Source organism: Pogoniulus pusillus, chromosome 4, assembly GCF_015220805.1.
Source record: "Pogoniulus pusillus isolate bPogPus1 chromosome 4, bPogPus1.pri, whole genome shotgun sequence".
Taxonomy (NCBI): Eukaryota; Metazoa; Chordata; class Aves; order Piciformes; family Lybiidae; genus Pogoniulus; species Pogoniulus pusillus.
This window is the reverse complement of record NC_087267.1, coordinates 18,654,974-18,676,525: the sequence shown is the minus strand read 5'-3', so window position 1 is coordinate 18,676,525 and position 21,552 is coordinate 18,654,974. Positions and strand designations below refer to the sequence as shown.

Below are 21,552 nucleotides of genomic sequence, written 5' to 3'. Positions count from 1 at the left end.
CTGGGAGAAAGGCAACATACCCTATATCTGATCCACACACAGTGAAAGCAGCAGAGCCTTTCAACAGCTGGTTCAGTAGGCAAAACTCTTGTCCCCCCATTTTCTATCCCAGCACTGATTTTCCTCACTGTTTTCAACCTGGTCAGTATCTTTGTTAGTTGAAGACAACACTGTTAGCTTTCACAGAGACTAAAACTGAGGAGATAAGAAGAGCCCATTTTCCTTCACCATGAGCATGACAATAAAAGAGAAGATAGAGAGAGGAAAAGAAAAACAACATCCAAAAAAGAAAACCTGTCTAAGCAGGATTAGTTTTTTTTCTTTCATGGAGAGTATAGGAAAGCATTTTCAGGACCTACTGATAGCTGTGGATGCTGTGCTGTGAAATCCTTCAGCTGCAAAGCCAACCCTCTGGTGCCCTTGTTTTCACAGAGCCAACTGCTTCTTCTTAAGAAAGGGCAAAGAAGGTGGGATCCAAGTTTATTCAATGCTGTACTGCACGTGAAATAATTGTTTTTGTATGGCAGTTTCTGAAGCACTTCGGCAGCACCAGCCTGTGCCTGCAGAAAAGCCGCATGGGGCTGATGTGCTTCAGGCTTACAAAGCAGATGGGCATGCAGTGGAGACAGGCAACTAGAGATGGGATCTAGGTGATTCTGTTCTAGCAGGGGAATTGGACTAGATGATCTTCAAAGGTCCCCTCCAACCCCTAACATTCTGTGGTCCTGTTTTTTTTAAGAAACTAACTTCCCAGGAAAATAGCAGGGCAGGGAGGGCAGGAGATGAGAGAAGAGGCAGAGGGAAAAGGAGGTAACTCATTTAATGGAACTTTGTCTTCCAAACAAGATGTAATGATTTAATTATAGTATCACTGTGCAGGTGGAGAGATGTGGCACATGCACCCACTGATTTTAGTGGCAGCCAGACTGACTTAGAAGGACTGCTTGCTGATTCTCACTAACTAGAAGCCCTGGGTCATAGAATCACAGAATGGCTCAGACTGGAAGGGACCTCAGAGACCAGCTACTCCAACCACCCTGCCATGGCCAGGGACTTTGCTCAACTTGACTCAGTTGCTCAAGGCCTCAGAGTTTTATGAGAGTTGAGAGAGGCCATACGGCTCTAGAACTTTTCTCACAAGCTTTGGAGGTGCTGCTGAAACTCAGCAGGGATCTGCTTTGCAGTGTGACACACTGGGCCGGTGTCAGGTTTGCCAGCACAGCACAAGTGGCTTGTCTTGGGCTGTGTGGCTTATTTGGCTGTTCTGGATCTAGTGCTGACGGATCTAAACCTCTCTTCAGCCATGGTGCTTTTGTATGAGCTGAGTGGAAGGCAAAAGTGCCCTATTAGCAGCACATGAGGAAATGTTGCTCTGTGTTTGTACAGGGAGGCCCTTGTTTATTATACTGTTATCTTTTCTGGAGCAAGCACCTCATGGCAAGTTATCATAGAGCTCTGTCTGTGTTGCCCTGATTTTTCCACTACTGTTTTGTTTTGTGCTTCAGGTTGTGAAGTCCACATCAGAAGTCCATTAGATTTCCACATGGCAGTGCTCCTCTGGGAAGTTCATTACTTGCATGGCAAAGGGAGAGGCAGAAGAAGTGATGCAAAACTATTTCAACCACTCCTGGGGTGGTGTTCTGAACTCTTTCATACGCTGTGGTCTAGCTGCATCACACCTGACTTCTTGCTCTCTGAGCTGCAGTCGGTGTGCTTGTGCATGCTGCCCAGCAGTGGCCTGTGAACAGCGCCGCGTTCAGCAGGAGAGGAACCTCACACTAGCATTTGGGATGACACTTGCTGTGTCTCTGAGCAGATCAACACCTCAGCCCAGTCCCCTGAAAAAGAAGGGTCCTGCAGAAAACTCTGACCTCGCTCAGCAGACCTTAATTCAGTAGGGAGGGAGAGAATTGCAGTCCTTCACCAACAGATAAATGCTACTTCATGTCTCTGTGTGGTTACGTAACAGTGCTACAGGGGCAGCTGAAAGCTATGCAGACATCTCTTCCTAAGGCCAGCTCTAACTCTTTCTCAGGCTCCATCTCAGTTCCTTCTCCAGCTGAGATTTAGTTCTGTGTGCAGCTTTGGAAAGTCCCAAAGCCACTGTCTAGGAATCTGGCACAGCAGCAGAGTGCAACTGACTGCATGGGACCTTCTGCTAGAACAGAAAAACAAGTGAAAAACTAAGACAGCACAGTGCAGCTCTCCCAGGTTTCTTTTAGTGCTTGCAGGAGGAGAGTAATCAGAGCTCAGAGCTTGGCATGCCAGGGAGGAAATTTCTTCCCATGTGCAGCATACAATCAGCCAGGTGGAGTATGAGGAAGGGAGGTTCATCTTTCTCTGAAGTGTGAGGCATTAGCCCATGCCAGAGGCTCTGTACCAGAGATCTGATCAGATACAGCAAATTTTATGTTCTAGGCACAGCGTGAAGCTTTCATTTCTGTGCAACACATTGTAGCAAGTCAAACAATGACTCATCTCGGAGGGAAAAGGAAGGAAAGCTCTTTATCTCCCAGTGGACCAGAGATAATCTCTCTACCTGGGTATAAAAAGCTCTTCACTGTGCTGCTTCCTCTCCAGGGGAAGAGAGCTGGTTTAAATTTGTCTGTGAAACAGGTACTGAATTGTGTCACCTCCCAAGCCTCTCTGCCTGGGCCTAGTGAAGGTACTGGGCAAAAGGTCTTTGACTTGATGGTAACATGGTTGGGCCCCTGTGGATTAACACAGTAGTTTAGACTGTGTGTACTGTACAGGCTGACTGGGAGAAAGGGAGCGCTGGATACCCTTTACCATGAGGGTGGTGGAACACTGGCACAGGTTGCCCAGGGAGGTGGTTGAGGCCACATCCCTGGAGATACTCATGGTCAGGCTTGACAAGGCTCTGGGCAACCTGCTCTAGTGGACCTTGTCCCTGCTGACTGCAGTAGTGTTGGACTAGATGACTGTCAGAAGTCCCTTCTGACCCAAACCATTCTGTGAATTTATGATTCTCCTTGAGGCCCTGGAAACTCTGGCCAGACCAAGCACAACTGCTGTTTTGCTACCAAATGGCATACCACCCTTCCCTGGGCAGAAGGCATTGCTATGATGTTCTCACTGCACAGGAGCCACAAGCTAAAGCAGTGCTAAAGATGCCGCAGTCTCAGTGCTTGTTTTGACCTCCAGTGAGGTGCAACAAAATCTGAGGTCTGAGCACACCTTGCTTAACTATACCTGCACTGATCACCAGTCAACAGAGGTTGTGTCTAGCATCCCCTCTTTGCAGACCCCAGCCACCTGGAGGGAAGCATGGGCACAGTTCTTGCAGTGAAAGGACACTCACTAAGTGTGGATGGAGCCAAGGACTTTGGCCTCCTACTTCTTCTGCACCCCAGAAGGAGCAGCTGGAGGAAAGTCCCATTTCAGTAGAAATCTGTAATGAAAGAATATCCTAGAAGCTTTTTCCAGTTCTTGTGTCTTTCACATGTCACCAGGAAACCAAAGTGCCTAAACTAATGAAGTATTTCACAGTCCAGTGCCTAAAGCAATTCAGTGCCAGTGTGATGCTCCTCTTCTACTCCTTCCTCCGAGACTTCGCACGTGGTGCTGAGGGGACAAAGGGGGAGTCACTGCTAGCTGCCAGTTTTCCCATGCCTCGTCTCAGTTTGGTAACAGGATCACTGTTTTCTCCTGCCACAGGTTTGCAGCCCATTTACTGGAGCAGGGACGATGTGACACAGTGGCTCAAGTGGGCGGAGACAGAGTTCTCCTTGCGGCCGATTGAGAGCGGCAGTTTCGAGATGAATGGCAAAGCTCTGCTGCTCCTCACCAAAGAGGACTTTCGATACAGGTCTCCTCATTCAGGTGAGGGTTGTTCACAGGAGCTGTGATTGGAAGGAGACAGAAAGATGCCACGAAACCTGAAGAGGGTCAGAGGAGAAAATAGTCACATTTGTTTTGGTTGGCTGGACAAGGGGAGGAAGCTGGGTACAGAAACACTTGTAAGAGGCAAGGACAAGAAGGGAATGAAGTCCTGGTACACCTGAGCTGTAGGCAAATTCAAGCCCAAACAAGCAACCTTTCTGCAGCTAAAACTCCCTGCTTCTGTGGCAGCACTGTGTGACTTGCAGCTCTTCCCTGCAAAGCTTATCTTCCACAGCCCCAGCTACAGCAGCAAGTTAATCAAGTGCTCCAGCCTCTTTAAGAGTCCCATATTAGCATTTTGCCTCGCAGTTGGCTTGGCTGACGTGCTGCTGAAAGCGATTGCAAAACTCCTCCCTGGGGTACCTTTCCTCTATTTAACAGCCCCCGTGGGCTTTGCATTACTTTCCCATATTCTCTTATGTGCTGGAGTCCAGCCCAAGACAGAGCACAGACAGGTGTGTGAATCAGTCTGCCTATTGCTCAAATTATGTCTTCATTTATTCACAAAGGAGATTTAGAAGTGTGTCTGTTGCCTGTGTTTCTATCCCCTGCGGTCTGTCTGCTCCAGTTTTACAGTCAAAGTAAGCCTCTGCCCTCCTTTGTCAGAGATGTTTAACCGAACGTCAGTTGTGAGTTCCTTTGTGACCAGGTACTCCTGGTAAAAATAAAGGCTGTAACTCAGTCAGCACAGGTGAGCAAAGAGTCTGGACCCAGTGGTGACAGAACTGCTGTGAGGAGGCTTCCAAGTGCAAGGCTCACTAGGTACAGAAGCACAGCTGGTACCACTTGGATCCAGCTGATAAATAAGCTGTGGCACTGACTCTGCACCAAGCTGCTTGGTGACTGCCTTGAACACCCCCTAGAACCATCCTCCTGCAGAATCTGCCTCAGCAACTGGGACTTGTTTGGTGTACACCAAGATTTTTAAGCACTGTGCTTCAAACATGGGACTAATATTGTGTGCCACACGTGAGCATCTATTGGCAGTGTAATACAGCAGTGACAAGTGATGCCTGGAAATAGCTTTTATTTCTGGTATGTGGCTTTGAATCATTACATTAAAAAATGAGCCCTGCTTATGGCTAGAGGAGTATTGAAAGTGAGGATGTGGGCAAGGACTGTAAAGGACACCTTTATGTATCTGAGTGCAGCTGCCCTTACCACCCCAGTGCCCCGCTGCCAACAAGTGATGCCCCTGCTCTGTCTGCTGTGAGGACACTTGAAATGAGCAGGATTCAAATGTTTGTAGGCTGCAACTAGAGCATTCCCAGAGGGAAGCCTTTGGCTTGCATGCAGAAGGTTAAGCTCTTATTTACCTAAATTTGGAATGAAGCAACCAAAGGAAAGGCTTCCCCCCTCACTTTTTCCCCCCTTCTCTCTAGGTATTCCCCACTGATAATAAACCTTTAAGAGGATATCTGAGTCAGTTGCTAAAAACTTAGATGACTAAGGTAAAGGGACATTTCCCAGAAATGAACCATATATGACATAGAAGAAGTACAGAATGATGTTTGCCACAGAGGCACTGAGTTGATTTCAAGGTTGTAGCTACATAAAAGCTTTGTCCTTTCCCCTCCTCTTTAAACCAGGAGAACTCTATCCACTCCACACAGTGCTCCTTACAATAAATTGGGCTCACAGCCCCACACCTGTGCTTCTCTTTAGGGCTGGGAGTCAGCAGGGAAAGGAGACCATGAAAAATGCTTCTCACTTTCCTGACTAGCATTGCAGCACGTGGGTGGTTGAAGAAACAGAACTGTTTTATCAGGTACAAAAAGCCAGCCAGCTTTACAAACATTTTCACCAGTTTGTCAGGCCAAACCAAACGAGGTACAAATTTTCTACCTTAGAGCTGGGAGTATTACAGCACTGGCTGCGATTATGCCACTTTTGCATTCAAAGATGCAAATGATATGGTAAAATCACTTTTTAGCCTTTCAGGTACTGAACATGGCAAAGGTAACTGGGTACTCGAGGCTTTGTTTTTAATTAGTGTTTTGGGTATTGCAATCATCTCTTAAAAATGCCCTGAAGCCACTGCTGAGACAGTTAAGAGCAGCCAGGATGGTAAAAATAAAGGAAGCTGAGCTCTGGAAAGCAGAATAGCTTTGACTGTTTCACACTAAGACACTAACAGATAGAGCTGTAGAGCCCTGGAAGTGTACAAAGACAAAGGATAAATGTTGTAAGGTTTACAGTCTAACAACAACAGCTGCTGGAAAAACTTCTGAGAGAAAACTCAATCAGAAAATGCATGGGTTCCTAACTGCAGCTTCACTGGGCTCTTTTCAGATAATCTGGGATTGCTGCAGCCTGTGCCACTGTGAGCAGAGACAAACAAAAGCTTGTACACGGAGTTCAAAAGATCAGAGAATTCCTATCCTGTGTGGTGCATCTCACTTGGCCATGTGCAACCAGTTACAGCAGATAGAATGTGCAGGGTCCTGCAGCTGGGTCAGGCCAGTGCCAGGCACAAATCCAGGCTAGGTGTAGAGTGGGTTGACAGCAGCTCTGAAGAAAGAGACTTGGGGGTGTTGGTTGCTGAGAAGCTCCCCATGAGCCAGCAGTACCCTCATGCAGCCCAGAAGGCAGCCCTGTGCTGGGTTGCAGTCAGAGGAGTGTGGGCAGCAAGACAAGAGAGGGGATTCTGCCCCTTGACACTGCTCTGCTGAGACCTCACCTCCCATCCTGCCTCCAGTTCTGGTCCCCAGCATAAGAAAGACACAGAGCTGCTGGAGTGAGTCTAGAGGAGGCCACAAAGATAATCCAAGGGCTGAAACACCTCTGCTGTGAGGGTCGGCTGAGGGAGCTGGGGTTGTTCAGCCTGGAGAAGAGAAGACTCTGGGGGGACTTTCAAGCTGCCTTCCAGTAGCTGAAGGGCTCCTCCAGGAAGGCTGCAGAGGGACTTTTCCTGAGGGTGTCTAGAGAGAGGACAAGGGGGAATGGTTTGAAGCTGAGAGAGAACAGGGTCAGACTGGATCTTAGCAAGAAGTCTGTGAGTAGGAGGGTGGTGAGACTCTGGAGTAGGCTGCCCAGGGAGGTTCTGGGTCAGGCTGGATGAGGCTTTGATCAGGCAAGTCTAGTTGAGAGGCTTCCCTGCCCAGGTAGGGAGGTTGGAGTAGCTGAGCTCTGGGGCCTCTCTGATTCTACCTGTATGATGTAGATGTTGTAGAGGGGCTTCAGTACCAAATGTGATACATAAAAAGACACAAAATAAGCAGTTCCTTGATTTTCTGGGTGTGGTGGTGACATATACCAACGAGGAAAGACACAGCACTTCTGGGGCCAGGAAATGGGAAGAGAGGAGCAGCCCATCTGCAGCCCCCAAGGAACCAGGCACCTGGGTCACTTCATGCAAGACTGTCAGCTTGGTGCAGGAAGTTCTGCAGTGATAAACTAGTACCTCACATGGTTTATTTGCCCATCCAGAGCACCAAGTCTGCTGCATTTTGCTCCTTAGTCTGCATCATATCCATAGTCCATACAGATTCCAACATCTAGAAATAACCAGCTTTGGGATCCTAGCTGGGCTTTTCAGTCCAAGCTGTGACACCAGAAGTGATGGACAGAAGTTCCTAAGGCATCTGTAGCACTTGAGTACTTCCAGGAGTTGTTAGCACAGCAAGTTTGGTCAGGATCCTAAAATCTCTCAATCCTTTTAGAGTCCTTGAGTCCATTCCAAAGTAGGTTGTCAAAAGTGAGAGTGGATTTGCTGGAATGGAGTTTCTTAATGGCAGACTGCCACTGGCCTTCAGACATCGGTTGTTGCATGAAGTGACTTTACAGCACTTCTGTCTCTCTCTCCATGATGCCTAAACTGTTCAGCAGCTAAAGTAAAGTATGGACTTTGCTCTAAGCAACTCATTGTATCAGCCCTGGGCTCTGTTTTGTAAGATTTCTGTGTCCTAATGCAGCTATCTAAAACCTGAGGCTATGATAAGGTAGGACACTGAAGTAACCACTTGTAAATGTTGGGAGCTCTTGAATGGACAGTCATAGCCTGGAAAAAAACCTCTGCATTAGAGCAAGAAAGGCCATGCCATGTCCTCTCACTTTTCCAGTCACACACAAAGGTATCCTGTGAGGCTTTGCTTTTGCTTTTTGTTTTCCATTCATGGAAGAACCTTGCGAAAGAAGCCAATGTGGGATTTTACTGTAAGCATTTTGGGCTCAGAGCACCCAGGAGCTCTGAATGCCTGCATCAGATGGCTATGTGACTCTTATCAGCAGTGTGTAGGTTTTCATTTCCTTTTTCCTGCTGTGTGCTTTCCAGGTGATGTTTTGTATGAACTCCTTCAGCACATCGTAAAGCAAAGAAAACCTCGTATGCTCTTCACACCGTTCTTCCACCCTGGGAACTCCATCCATTCTCAGACAGAGGCTGTATTACACCAGAACCATGATGAAGGTAACTATCTTGTTTTTAGAGAAGCTGCCCTTGTGGAGGCAAGTAGGGTAGAGCTGTGAGGCATGATGTCATTTTCTTCAGAGAACCATAGAATGACAGAATGGCTCAGGTCCTGATAACTATAAATGATGAAAGATCTCCCTAGATCACATTTTATTTGCTCTCTATGGTCTCCTGTGTTCATCACAGAATTTTAGAATGGCTTACATTTAGAAGGGACCTCAAAGCCCAGCTACTCCAACCTACCCCACCATGGCCAGGGACACCTCTCAACTAGTTTTAGCTTCTCAAGGCCTCGTGCAACCTGGCCTTGAACACTTCCAGGGAGGAGGCAGCCACAGCCTTCCTGGGCAGCCTGTTGCAGTCTCACCACCCTCCTACTGAAGAACTTGTTCCTAAGATCCAGTCTAACTCTGTTCTTCCTCAACTTCATACCATTCCCTCACCCTGTCATATTGCTAGACACCTTTATTAGCAATCAGTACCCTCAAGTCTCTTTCTTCAGAGCTGCTCTCAACCCACCCCGCATCCAGCCTGAATTTCTTGCTCCCAATTTACTTGAATAAAACTACTCTCTTCCATTTGTCTCCATAGCTTTAGAACAATCATTTAGTATAGAGAGGGAGTCCCCTGTCCATCTTCCACTTACCTGCCATTATGTTGTCCTGTTTCCAAAGCCTGTGTGGAGTTTAAAAGAATACCAAGAAGGTTAAGTGTCTCCACGGATTCACTTTTCCTCACTCACAATTAGGCAGGCAGAGATGCTGCATGGACTTTCAGTGTCCTGGAGATGCACTTGTTTGCAGAGCAAGGAAGAAGGAATGTCTAACTTAAAGTCACTTCAGTCACTGCAGAATGCCAGAGATTCCAGCACTGAGCCCATCGTGTTGCTTAGCTCTTGAGGAGGTGGTTTTTACTGCAGGTTTTCTCTCATTTTTACTATCAGCTTAGATTGTTCTCAGCCTCACAGGATCACAGGATGTTAGGGGTTGGAAGGGATCCAAGGAGGTCATTGAGTCCAACCCCTCTGCCAGAGCAGGACAATACTATCTAACACAGATCACAGAGGAACACATCCAGACAGGCCTTCAAAGGCTCCAGAGAAGGAGACTCCACAGCCTCACTGGGGAGCCTGTTCCAGTGCTCTGGGACCCTTACAGTAAAGAAGTTCCCCCTTGTGTTGAGGCGGAACCTCTTGTGCTGCAACTTACACCCATTGCTCCTTGTCCTATCCTAGGGAGCAGTGAGCAGAGCCTGTCCCCCCCTGGCCAGCCTTCAGATACTTATAAACATTTATCAAATCTCCTCTAAGTCTTCTCTTCTCCAGACTAAACAGCCCCAGGTCCTTCAGCCTCTCCTCGTCAGCCATGCCCTCCAGTCCCCTAATCATGCTCCTAGCCCTCCGCTGGACTCCGTCTAGCCTCCTGGTAGTGGCCATACATAGCATGCCAGACAGAGGTGGTAAGAAAGAACAGGTATGTTTGTGGAACTGCAGATTTGGGCTGCTTCTCCTCATTATTAGTACAGATCAAAATGTTTAAGTCTGCTTCCTTCCATGGAAGGCTGAGGTTTTATTTACTTTGAAAAAGAAAGCCTACTCAAAATACTTTCTGGTTTTCTTCACTAACAGAAAAATTAAGAGCCCAAGCATTTTAAAATGTCCTTTCCATAACAGCATTGTGCAGAATTAGTTTTTTCAATGAAAAAAAAAATCTAGGCAAAAGTAGTGTTATTCTATTCTCAGGTAAACAGGGGAAGAGAACAGAAGTGACTGAAGGTATCACCCTAATCCCTGCTAACTAGAGAAAAGGTGCACAAATTATTTCAAGATTCAATGCTGGGATTGCAAGGGAAGGTTAAGAGGTGCTGTCAGACCTGTCCAAGTTGCCCGTGGCCAAGCTGAGCAGGACAGAACCAAATGCACCAGCAAAACCCCTGAGACTGAGCCAGAAGCAGGACAGCAGAAGGTGGGATAAGGACACGCTGAAGTGTTTCCACACAGATGTGTAAATGTTGCAGATTAGAAGAGGCTGCTGCAGGTCAGGCTGAAGTTGAACTGGCAAATGTTGCCTGGTGTACTACAATAGGCACTTCCTAGAGACCATTTATTCCTGAAGCTTGGCATTCATGCATAAGCATCCCCTTTCCAAATCTCACAGAGAAATGCCAGCTGCCCTCCCAGACACCCCAGCAGCAAAGACAGGGGGCAGCTTTTGCTCAGAGAGTGTTTCACAGGGAGGTTGAGTCGGTTTCATCTGTGTCACTTAAAAGTTCCCTGCAATCCAGTCCAACTCCTGTCAGAGCAAAGGATGATTCAGAAAGAACTTTGCTCTCTTCCTGCCAATGCTGTGGCTGCTGATGGCAGTACTGCTTTTACTTACAGAACTCTCTACTGCTACTCAAAACTTTATAATAATATAAATTAACTCTTGCTTTGCTGTGAGGGGCAACTGCTAAAGGAGTAGAAGAAACTACAGCTTGCCTGCCACAGTGCTCTGAGCAATCAGAAAACCTCTGCCAAGAAGTTACAAGCGGAGGAATTTAGTCATTTACGTACTGTGGCATTCCTCCTTTCTCCTTCCTGTCCCAGTCACTTGGCAGAATCCAGCGCATTGAAGTCTACCATCTTCCCTCAGCAGACTGCAGCTTAGTGAAAAAGGAGAAAGAATGTGAGAAGTAGAGTTTAACCCTGCCTAACTCAGGTGTTACTTTGGCAGTTTTGAGTGGCTGAAGTTCATAAGCAATGGATCTCTGTTAGGATCTCTCCTGACTCCAGTGATCTTTCTCCCTTTTCTCCTACCAGCTCTCTTGCCTGTTTCTCAATAGATTTCAAACCTGTGATCCTGCTTCTAAATGCTTTTAAGGTATTTAACCCATAATTACATGATACCAACCTTGACATCTGGTGTAGCTAGTCAAAGTGTGTTTGACTACTGGAAATCAGTTAACTGATAGCAGTTCAGGAGATCTTCAGGATGCACTGGCTTGGAATCTGCCCTGCTGGCATCAGTCTCTGTCTCTGCAGAGGGATAAGCAATGCAGAGCGAATGACCTACATCTCCAGTGGTCCTTCTGACTCAGCACTGAGTCATTTGATGGGATGCCATATAGGAAGCTTGCACTGTCATTCCCTGCACTGCTTTTATGGGCAAGCAAAGAGTGCCAATTGTTGTGACTGTCACACTGGCAATTGCTCACTCTCAGCCCCACCCAGCCCTATATGGATCAGACAGGTCCAGTTTTCCTGGGAGCTGAATTCCGTTTCACAGCCTTCCCTTCAAGAAAAGAGTGTTGGTCACTCAGAATAAAGAGCCAGACTGATCATGTGGATCTGTTTCTGCAGGAAATGCTAAACCATATGTGCTTCGCTTACAGTCATTGGATGTGCCAGGGAATTAATGTGATGAGGATTTTATTCTGTTCAGGGTCATTCATGGCAGTGGAGCTGAGACTGAATTGTTTCATGGTAAACAGCAACTTCAGTCATTAGGGTATTCTTTAGTTAATTACCTAAAGAGAAAGCTCTTGGAGGGAAGTGAACACTGGTGTCTATCCATTCATGCTTTTTCCTCTTGCTGCTTTTAAAAGAGTTCCTTGGTCCCTACCTTCTCTCCATCCTGTCCTGGTTCAGGATCACCGTAGTTTGGGAGCAGATAGATAGGTTCTGCTTAGACCTTGACAGAACTAACTAATGTTTACAGGGAGCTTGGTGTAAAGCACAGCAGGGCATTCCCTTCTGCTTTCAGGATATTGCTCCACACAGCCAGGGCACTTTAAGTAAGACAGAGGATAGAAGATTCTGGTCTATATTTACAGGCCAAGAATGAGCACAGAGCATGTGTCTGTACAGTGATGAGGGTGGATGGCATATAGAAGATAGGACACACAGTAAACCTGGGGAGTTGGTTGTTTTTTCCTGTTGTGGCAGAGAAAGGAGACTTTAAGGGGAAAGAGCCACAAAAGCAGGTACAGCTGGTAAATTAATGCCTCTTTGGTCTTCACATCATTTGGGCTCTCCCACGTTAGCTGGCCACACTGCATTTGAAACTGTTTGGGTTTTAGCAAGAACAAGCCATAGCTCTGGAGTTCTACATCTTCTAGCTGTTTCATTGTAAGTACCTTAGCTCTGGAGTTCTACATCTTCTAGCTGTTTCATTGTAAGTACCTTAGCTCTGGAGTTCTACATCTTCTAGCTGTTTCATTGTAAGTACCTTAGCTCTGGAGTTCTACATCTTCTAGCTGTTTCATTGTAAGTACCTTAAACAGCTCTACCGATGCATTTTTCTGGGAGCACAGGTGTGTGAAAGAAGAGCTCTGGAGCCAGTTAGTTCCTGCCTGGTTTGCTGTAGACTTGGCATCTTGAGTAGGCAAAAGGATTGTCACTGCCTGCCACTATATTTTCTCGGGACTAGAGCATTTTCTGTCCAGGCCTTTCCCTGAGCAAGCGCTGATCCCTCTCTTGATGCCTGCCTGGGTTCCAGGTCAGTCCCTGGGTCTTCTCCTGCACAGGATCTTTAGCAAGTGTCAGTGCCTTGACAGGAGAGCAAGAGAATCCGAGCAAATGGAGTGAGCAAACAGGCAGCCACAAACAGGCAGCCCTTGTGTCACTTGTTGACATGGACCCAGGAGTTTTCTTCTCTTATCATCTCAGGCTCTCAACAAACAGAAATTTGATCTTTCTTTTTCAGATAAACACCTGATAGTCACTGCTCTCTGCGGGTATTTTCCTCTTTGTTGGTAATTTCCCAAGTCCAAATCAATGGCCTGAGCTAAGCTGGAAGTTTGCACTGTTTGTGTCAAGCAATTCCTTTTGTGGGCAAATTGTTGGTACTTAAAGACACTGACCCAGAGCTGTGATTTGTCTTAGCTCTGCTGTAAGGGATCACAGCTGGGGAAATGTGCTCCTGCAAAAGTGATACTAGAAATCCTCCTGATGCAGAAATGTACATGCAGGTATGGGGCAACCCATCAGTAGACTGCACAGGCCAAAGACATTAAGGGGAACATACCCTTCTGAACATGTTACATGCTCTTAAACATGGAATAAAAGTAAATCACAGAATGGCTTGGGTTGGAAGGGACCTCAAAGCTCATCCCCTCTGGCCTCCTCACTATGGGCAGGGACACCTCTCCACTAGACTCAGCTGCTCAAGGCCTCATCCAACCTAGTGTTCAGTAGCCCCAGGCAGGAGGCAGCCACAGCCTCCCTGGGCAGCCTATTCCAGAGTCTCACCACTCTCACACTGAAGAACTCCTTCCTAAGATGCAGTCTGACCCTGCTCTCCCTCAGCTTCAAACCATTCCCCCATGTCCTGTCTCTAGACACCCTCAGGAAAAGTTCCTCTGCAGCCTTCCTGGAGGATTCCTTCAGGTACTGGAAGGCAGCAATAAGTTCCCCCCAGAGTCTTCCCCTCTCCAGGCTGACCAACCCCAGCTCCCTCAACCTGTCCTCATAGCAGAAGTGCTCCTTCTTACGCTGTGGACACCAGAGCTGGGCGCAGTATTCAAGGTGGGGTTGAGGCTGGGTATCCAGTAAGCCCAGCGCCCGGTTTGACAGTCAGACCCTACTCCATGATCACAAACAACACAGACAATATGTATTTTTTGTGGTTTGTTTTTTTTTCTCCACAGATAGCTTTGTCCAGAGACCTTCAAGACCATCCACAGAAACAGTCCACCACAACCCCCCAACCATTGAACTGTTGCATCGTTCTAGGTCACCCATCACCAACAATCACCGTCCATCACCAGACCCCGATCAGCATCCACTGAAGTCCCCTATGGACAACAGTATCCGCCACCTCTCCCCAGCTGACAGGATGCCAGGAACAAGGTATCAGCAAGAGAACAACCACCAGGAGTCCTATCCTCTCTCAGTGTCCCCCATAGAAAACAACCACTGCCCACCTCCTCCTGAGGTGCTTCAGAAGCCCTCCAGCCCTCGCCAGGAGAACACCAGGGTTATCCAGCTGATGCCCAGCCCCATCATGCATCCCTTGATACTGAACCCCAGGCACTCCGATTTCAAGCCACCAAGGTTTTCTGAGGATGGGCTGCACAGGGATGTGAAGCCAATCAACCTGTCCCACCGAGAAGAGTTAGCCTATATGAACCACATCATGGTGTCTGTATCTTCTCCTGAGGACCACACCATGCCAATTGGAAGAATAGCAGGTAAGTGGCATTCTCTAGGCTACACCAAAGTTGATGCTCTTCATTCATAACTGTGTCGTGCATGGCCAACTCCATGCTTCCTTCCGCTGCTCTGTGACCTCAGGAGTTTACTGGCACTCTGCAGGTTTCAGCTCTCGTGTGGTTCAGACAGTTAAATGTGCGTAAAGCAGTTTCGTGAGAGGCAGGCAGAGGTGCAGAAGTGACTTGCTTGCGACCACAGAATGCATAATGAGTGCTAAAATGTTTGTGTCTTGATGCTCAGTGCCTCCTTGTCCACAAGCAATCCACCCAAGATAAGGATCTCCAAAGCCTTGTCCTGCAAGAGAGGTACTTTCCTGAGAGGTGCATTCAAATTGGGAGTCCAGTCTTATGGAAAGCAAAAAAAACCTACTTTTCTTTTAAGGTAACACCGTGTCAAGGTCACTATCCTGGGGATGGTGGGACTAAAGAAATTCCACCTCTGAGTCCTACTTTGAAGGAGGCTTCCCTGTGCTTCTCACACCAGGATTGTCCCTTCTTACAGAAACAAGGTTGCCTTTGTCACACACAAACCACAGGCATTGTCTCATCTTCATTATCGTAAATAGCTGACATCACAGCAGCTGAGTCAGGAAGCTGAGGCTACAGAAAATGGGGGGTTGTGCTTGAAAGGGAGCTATAAATAGACAGGGAGAGGGGGGAAGAGAAAGGGAATCCAACTTCAGGAATATGCTGGAATTGCCCCAGAAACCAATTTCTCTTGAGAGATGTAAATGCACACCACACCCAGGCCCATCCCATGCATCTGTGTCAGCAGTAAGCTAAGGTGAGACTTCAGCTTCTGAAGGGTGCCACACATGTCCATCTTGGCCTGTTTTGTGCTTAGTACCTGAAATTTGTTTCTGCCTTAGCCTTGATGAGCAAGAGTTTCTGTTTTCTTCAGACATAGCACCTTGAATTCAAAAGCTACACATCTCACCATCTAGGTCAGTACCAAGCACAGGGGCCATGGTCCTTTCACATGAGAGAGATGGGCTACGGGCATGCACATTGTGACGTTTTTGCCCTCCTACCATTTGTATGCCTCCTTTTGGGTTTCATTTCCTACTCCCAGCAAGCAAAGGCATAAATGTCATGGCACAGAAGATGCTTTACTGGTTGCATCACTGTAGATCTGCCCATAAAATGCTACTGGAAGATCAGGGAGCTTCTTCAGTCTTGTTTTTCTGAGGGAAAGATTCTCTAAGAGTGAAGCCTGAACTGAAAAGAACACAGGAAGGAATCTGGAGAGGAGATGGTGATGTTATCTTTCTGATTTAAGCCCAGGTGTTTTTCTTACAGGCTTGGGAACCCCTGGTTTCTGTGCACTGGGTCCATGACAATGGCCCAGTAACTGGTACTCCTGTGTCCTTGCCATCTCTGTAGTTTGCAGGACACCAGAACCTAACTCTGTGGGTATTTGAGCCTAGGACAGTTGCTTGGCAAGTGTGTAGCAGTTGGGAGTGCTAGACTCAGGCTGTATTTGCATACTTAGCTGCTTTCACCTGTGGTCTTGTGTTCCTTCGACCCACCAGCATGAGTGGGTCATCTTAAAGAGCGGTTGAAGTATATACCATGCCAAAAAGACCCAAAGTGTACTAAGACATTCAGTTCAGATGAGGGCAGTGCTTTCTGGCCACAGATTAGGGGCTTGCACAGCTGGTAGTCCTATCACTACCTGACACCCTAAAATGTTTCTCACCAGCTTTCTTGTAGACTCCCTTCAGATACTGGAAGGCCACAATAAGGTCTCCTCGGAGGCTTCTCTTCTCCAGGCTGAACTGAATTTGCCACTGTTCTTCCATCAGTGTCCCTTATCCTCTACTTGTAAGTGCCCACAAGCCTCACTTGCTGCACTGGCACAGGCTGGTGCTGTTCTGCTTGGGTCGTGATAGCTCCTGAATCATAGCTGGACCCTATAAAGAGCTCACAGCCATTTAAAGGTGACAAAACCTGGATTACCACCAAACATGTAGACAGCCAACTTCACCAGTGCGACTGAGCTCAACAGCACTGAGTTCAAATCCAGACCTGTTTCCCACCCATTTCACCATCTCCAATTCACTATTAGGAGATGTCATTTTAAGGTCCTTTCTTTTTTTATGTCAGCATAGATCTCTTTCCCACCTGGCAGTGATTATCTCCACCAACACTGCTATAGATAACCAGGAGGCTTTTGACTGTCAGTGGCTTGTCAATAGATTTGAGAAAATCAGACCACTTAGCACTTGAACTGCAAATGCACATCAATTAAAGAGAGCTTCTTAAAATCACTGCCATTAGTTCTGTCTCATGGATGAGGAATGGGTAATGAAAAGATTTGCCAATATTCCAGTGCCAGAGCCAAGTAATTAGTACAGGATCACAGAATGGTAGGGATTTGAAGGGACCTCCGGAGATCATCCAGTCCAACCTCCCTGCCAAAGCAAGATCACCCAGGGCAGGTCACACAGGAGCACATCCAGGGGGGTTTGATTGTCTCCAGAGGAAACTACACAACCTCTCTGGGCAGCCTGCTCCAAGGCTCTGGCACGCTCACAGGGAGAATATTTTCCCTTCTGTTTCTGTGGCATCTCCTCTGCTCCAGCTTGCCCCCATTATTCCTTGTCCTGTCATTGGACATCCTTGAGCAGAGCCTGACCCTGTCCTCCCCACACTGCCCTGCACATCTTTATCAGCATGAATGAGGGCAGCCTTTAGGCTCCTCTGCTTCGAGCTCAAGAGCCCCAGCTCCCTCAGCCTGTCCTCACAGGGAGATGTTCCACTGCCTTCAGCAGCTTTGTGGCTCTGTGTTGGACTCTCTCAAGCAGTTCCCTGAGGTCCTTCTTGAACTGAGGGGCCCAGAACTGGACACAGTATTCCAGATGTGGCCTCACCAGTGCAGAGTAAAGGGGCAGAAGCACCTCTCTAGACCTGCTAGCCACATCCTGATCAGGCTGGTGAGGAGAGAGCAGGTGATTTCCAGGGGAGATAGCAATGAGGAACAGCTACCCAGGAAGTCCTGTGGGCTGCTGAGTGAAACATTGGGCTGTTCTCCAAAATGTATTCTCTTCCCAGCTTTAGGATTTTAAACTGTAGAAGGAATTCTTCCTGGATGGAAGAACCATCCCAGCCTCATAAACCTGTTTACCAGAGCCTTATTTTGAATTAAGCATGCAGTGACTTGGTGCTGAGAAAGAAACCAAGGCTTGTGCTTGCTGCTGTCTACAAATACTGTTTTCAGGAGTTCTGGGCTTCCAATCAGACAAAATAATAACCTCTGCTCACTGACTTGACTAATCTTTCCTACCTTTTAATGTAATATGGTTTCTCAGAATATTAGTTTTACTGATAAAGCACTTTGCCTTTTATACCGAGGAATTTCAGCTTGAAGGTCTTGTTCTCTTTTCCTCTAAGGCCATTTTATGCTTTTCTAGCAAAGCAGGAGACATGAAGTATCTTTATGTTGCTTGTTAATGGCCAGCTATTATTCATCAATGGCTGGAGTGGGTTTTTAGAATGGTGTTGAACTCTCTTCTCAGGACGATATGCATGAGTCTTGTCTGCAGATTTGTCAGCACTAGAGGTCATTGAGGTCCTGGAGGGTGTCCACAGAACAGCAGTGAGGCTGGGGAGAGATTTGGAGAGCATCATGTGAGGAGAGGCTGAGGGAGCTGGGGTTGTTCAGTGTGGAGAAGAGAATGTGGAGGGGAGATCTTATTGCTCTCTACAGCTACCTGAAAGGAGGTTGGAGTGAAGCTGGTGTTGGTCTCTTCTCCCAGGTAACCAGTGACAGGACAAGAGGAAATGAGTTTAAATTGTGCCGGGAGAAGTTTAGGTTGGATGTGAGAAGAAACTTCTTTAGTAAGAGTAGTGAGGGGTTGGAACAGGCTGCCAAGGGAAGTGGTGGAGTTACCATCCCTGGAGGTGTTAAGCTGTAGATGTGGTGCCTCAGGAGATGGCTTAGTGATCATGGGAGTTGGGTGATGGTTGCACTCTAAGATCTTGAAGTTCTTTTCCAACCTTAATGATTCTATGATTGTGTTGTTATGATCCAAAGGCAGACTTGAATCTACTTGTGGATACACCAGAAATGGTGTGGCTAAGTCACTCAGACAGCAAGGATCATCTCACTTCTTTCAGATAGGTGATGTCATCTGAGAAGTCCCATTTGATGAGAAGAATTGTATCCAGGATGTGAGTGACAGATGGGTTTGAAGAACAGCACCAAAAAGATGCAGGATTTGGATGGCACTGTTCACTCTACAGAGGGTCTGTTTCTAGTTAGATGAGTAGTGTGACGAGCAGGAATGATGGGATTGGATAAGGGGTGGAATGTCCCAGGTTGAGAACTATAGAGTTAAAAAAAAACATCTTCTGGGGACTAGAAGACTGCTACTCAATCCCATAATTCTGCTATCTCTTTATAAACTCAGGGCAAGGCCAGCTCGTTCTCCTTTCCTCTCCCTCCTGCCCTGTGTCAAGCAGGAGCCACTTTATGGGACAAAACATGTAAGCAGCAGGCCTCTTTAGGGGTCTCCAGTGGCTTGTGTTTAGGCCTGTAGATGGCAGAGGCACTGGGGGAGGAGGACTGGAGCACTGGAGAGCCTAGATTTAGTTTTGGGCTGGGGGAAAATTCAAGGTTGCTGTATCTGCTTCTGCAATTTCTTTCCTGTATCTCTCCAAATCTGATTCTGTGGTTTTATTCCGAGAGCTTCATTTCTGTCGTCTCTCTTTGCAAACCTTGACACCCAAGTTTTGATTCAATCACTTAGAACTCACTGATACATTTCAGGATGCTTCTTGTCAGGGGAAATACATTGCTGAGCAGGTTCCTGGGATCCAGCTCCCAGTGTCCTTTTCTCTGCTAGCTCTCTGGGACTGAAAGGCTTCTTCACTGCTGCACAACTTAGTGCTGGCACTGGAACTTTGGGTACAACAACCTCTTTTACCTGAGCATTACCCAGTACAGATGCTAACCAAACAGATGTGTAGGTGTGAAATGCAAAGTGCTGTAGAGCAGTGCTGGGTGCTGCTGGACCTCCCCCGCAGGGGCCTTCTGGAGTTGGGACCCAGTAAAGCCCATGAAGCTCCAGGTTCACTCTGTGTGTGTCTGCTGCAGCCCTCTCCTGTTCCAGCACACAGCTAGAAGGATGGTGTTGCTATGCCCTGCCTGCCCCACCCTGCCATCGCTTTGGATCCTGTTTTGCTCTGGGTTGGGGGGAAGTCTACAGGCAGGTGAGTCTTATGGCTGTGGCCTGCTAACTGTTCTTATCAGCTGGGTTCCCGTAGCAACTGGGCTCTATCTGACTTTATGAGCTCCTGATTTGTTTCTTCCCCTTCAGAAGCCTGAGGAGAACCCAGGTAATGTTTAAACTGCTCAAAGGTTTGAACCACAGAGCTACTGACTGCTATTGGAATGAAGACAGGCAAGGTTCTTACCCTGCCAAAGCCATGGAAGAAATCTAACTCTAGCCTGGCTTCTGGCTTGCCTCAGGCCCCTCAGCCTGCTACCCATGGAAGAGTACAGGCTTGTGGCATGAACCCTGCATGTATGTAAGCAACCTGTTAATAAAAACAATCTGACAGCTGAGACTGGAAAATGCTGCCCCTGTTAGGAGTGCATCAGCGATGAGTGACTCATGTTCTACTAACAGCTACAAACAGCACTTAGGCTGGGCGTAGGCTGTGTGTTAGCTGTGAGCACAGAGAGGTCTTATAGCTCTGTAGGGATGGCAGTTTAGTTGTTTCTTGTTGGAAAGGGAACAGGCTGAGGGATTCTCCTGCCCTTTCATTTGAAAAACTTCTTTGCTTCTCATAACTTGCAGGGGAGGGAAAAGGAGAGGTTAGCAGAGTGAGCCTTTTACATTGCTGTAATGCAGCACCCACATGCCATGGCTAGGCAGACATGAAGTGTGCTCAAGGCACCCTCAGTCTTCGCTGGGGTCAGCCCCATGTTAAGCACCTTGTTAAGAAACTACCTGTGAATGAAAACGTGCCCCTTGCTTTCCCTGGGGATTGCACACTTGCTTCAGGCTGAGGCGAGGGAAGAAAAACCAAGAAAACCAGGGAATCAGGCCCAGCCAACCTGCAGGAAAGGAAGGTCCTGCCCAACCAACCTGAGTGACCTGCCTAGTAGATGTGGGCAAGGCTGTGGATGTGGTCTACCTAGACTTCAGCAAAGCCTTTGACGGTCTCCCACAGCATTCTCCCGGCAAAGCTGGCAGCCCATGGCTTGGACAGGTGCACTCATCACTGCATTAAAAACTGCCTGGGTGATTAGGCACAGAAAGTGGCTGTGAATGGTGCTGCATCCAGTTGGTGTCCGGTGACCAGTGGTGACCCCAGAGATCAGTACTGGGCCCAGTTCCAATCAACATCTTTACTGATGACCTGGAGGAGGGGATCAAGTCTACTGTCAGTATATGTGCAGATAAGAGCGAGTTGAGAGGGAAAGTTGATCTTCTGGAGGGCAGGAAGATGCTGCAGAGGGATCTGGACAGGCTGGGTCAATAGACTGAGGAAAATGGGATGAGATTCAACAGGACAAAGTGCAGACTCCTGCACTTTGGCCACAATAACCCCATGCAGCACTACAGACTGGGGCATGAGTGGCTGGAGAGCAGCCTGGTAGAGAGGGACCTGGGAGTGCTGGGTGACAGCCAGCTGAAGGTGACCCAGCAATGTGCCCAGGTGGCACTGAAGGCCAATGACATCTTGGCCTGCATCAGGAATAATGTGGCCAGCAGGACTAGGGTTGCAATTTTGCTCCTGTACTCAGCACTGGTGAGGCCTCACCTTGAGCACTGTGTGCAGCTCTGGGCCCCTCACTTCAAGCAGGATATTGAGGTGCAGGAGGAGAGTGATGAGACTGGGGGGGGGCTGGAGGGGAAGTCTGCTGATGAGATGCTGAGGGAGCTGGAGTTGTTCAGCCTGGAGAAGAGGAGACTTAGAGGGGACCTTATCACTCTCTACCACTACCTGAAGGGAAGCTGCACTCAGGTGGAGGTCAGGCTCTTCTCCCAGGCAACTTGTGACAGGACATGGTCCGAAGCTGTGAGAAGAGGTTT

At 47.7% G+C, this 21,552-nt stretch overlaps 1 protein-coding gene across 3 annotated transcripts in view; it reads left to right on the top strand.

Moving 5' to 3' along the window:
• Positions 1–21,552, top strand: part of ETV6 (ETS variant transcription factor 6) — a 148,531-nt gene that overhangs the window by 107,874 nt on the left and 19,105 nt on the right. For all 3 annotated transcript variants that reach the window (XM_064142300.1, XM_064142299.1, XM_064142301.1), the window contains exons 3-5: positions 3,679–3,843; positions 8,177–8,311; positions 13,943–14,485. In XM_064142300.1, coding sequence (XP_063998370.1) covers positions 3,679–3,843; positions 8,177–8,311; positions 13,943–14,485 — 843 coding nt within the window. The remainder of the gene's footprint in view (positions 1–3,678; positions 3,844–8,176; positions 8,312–13,942; positions 14,486–21,552) is intronic.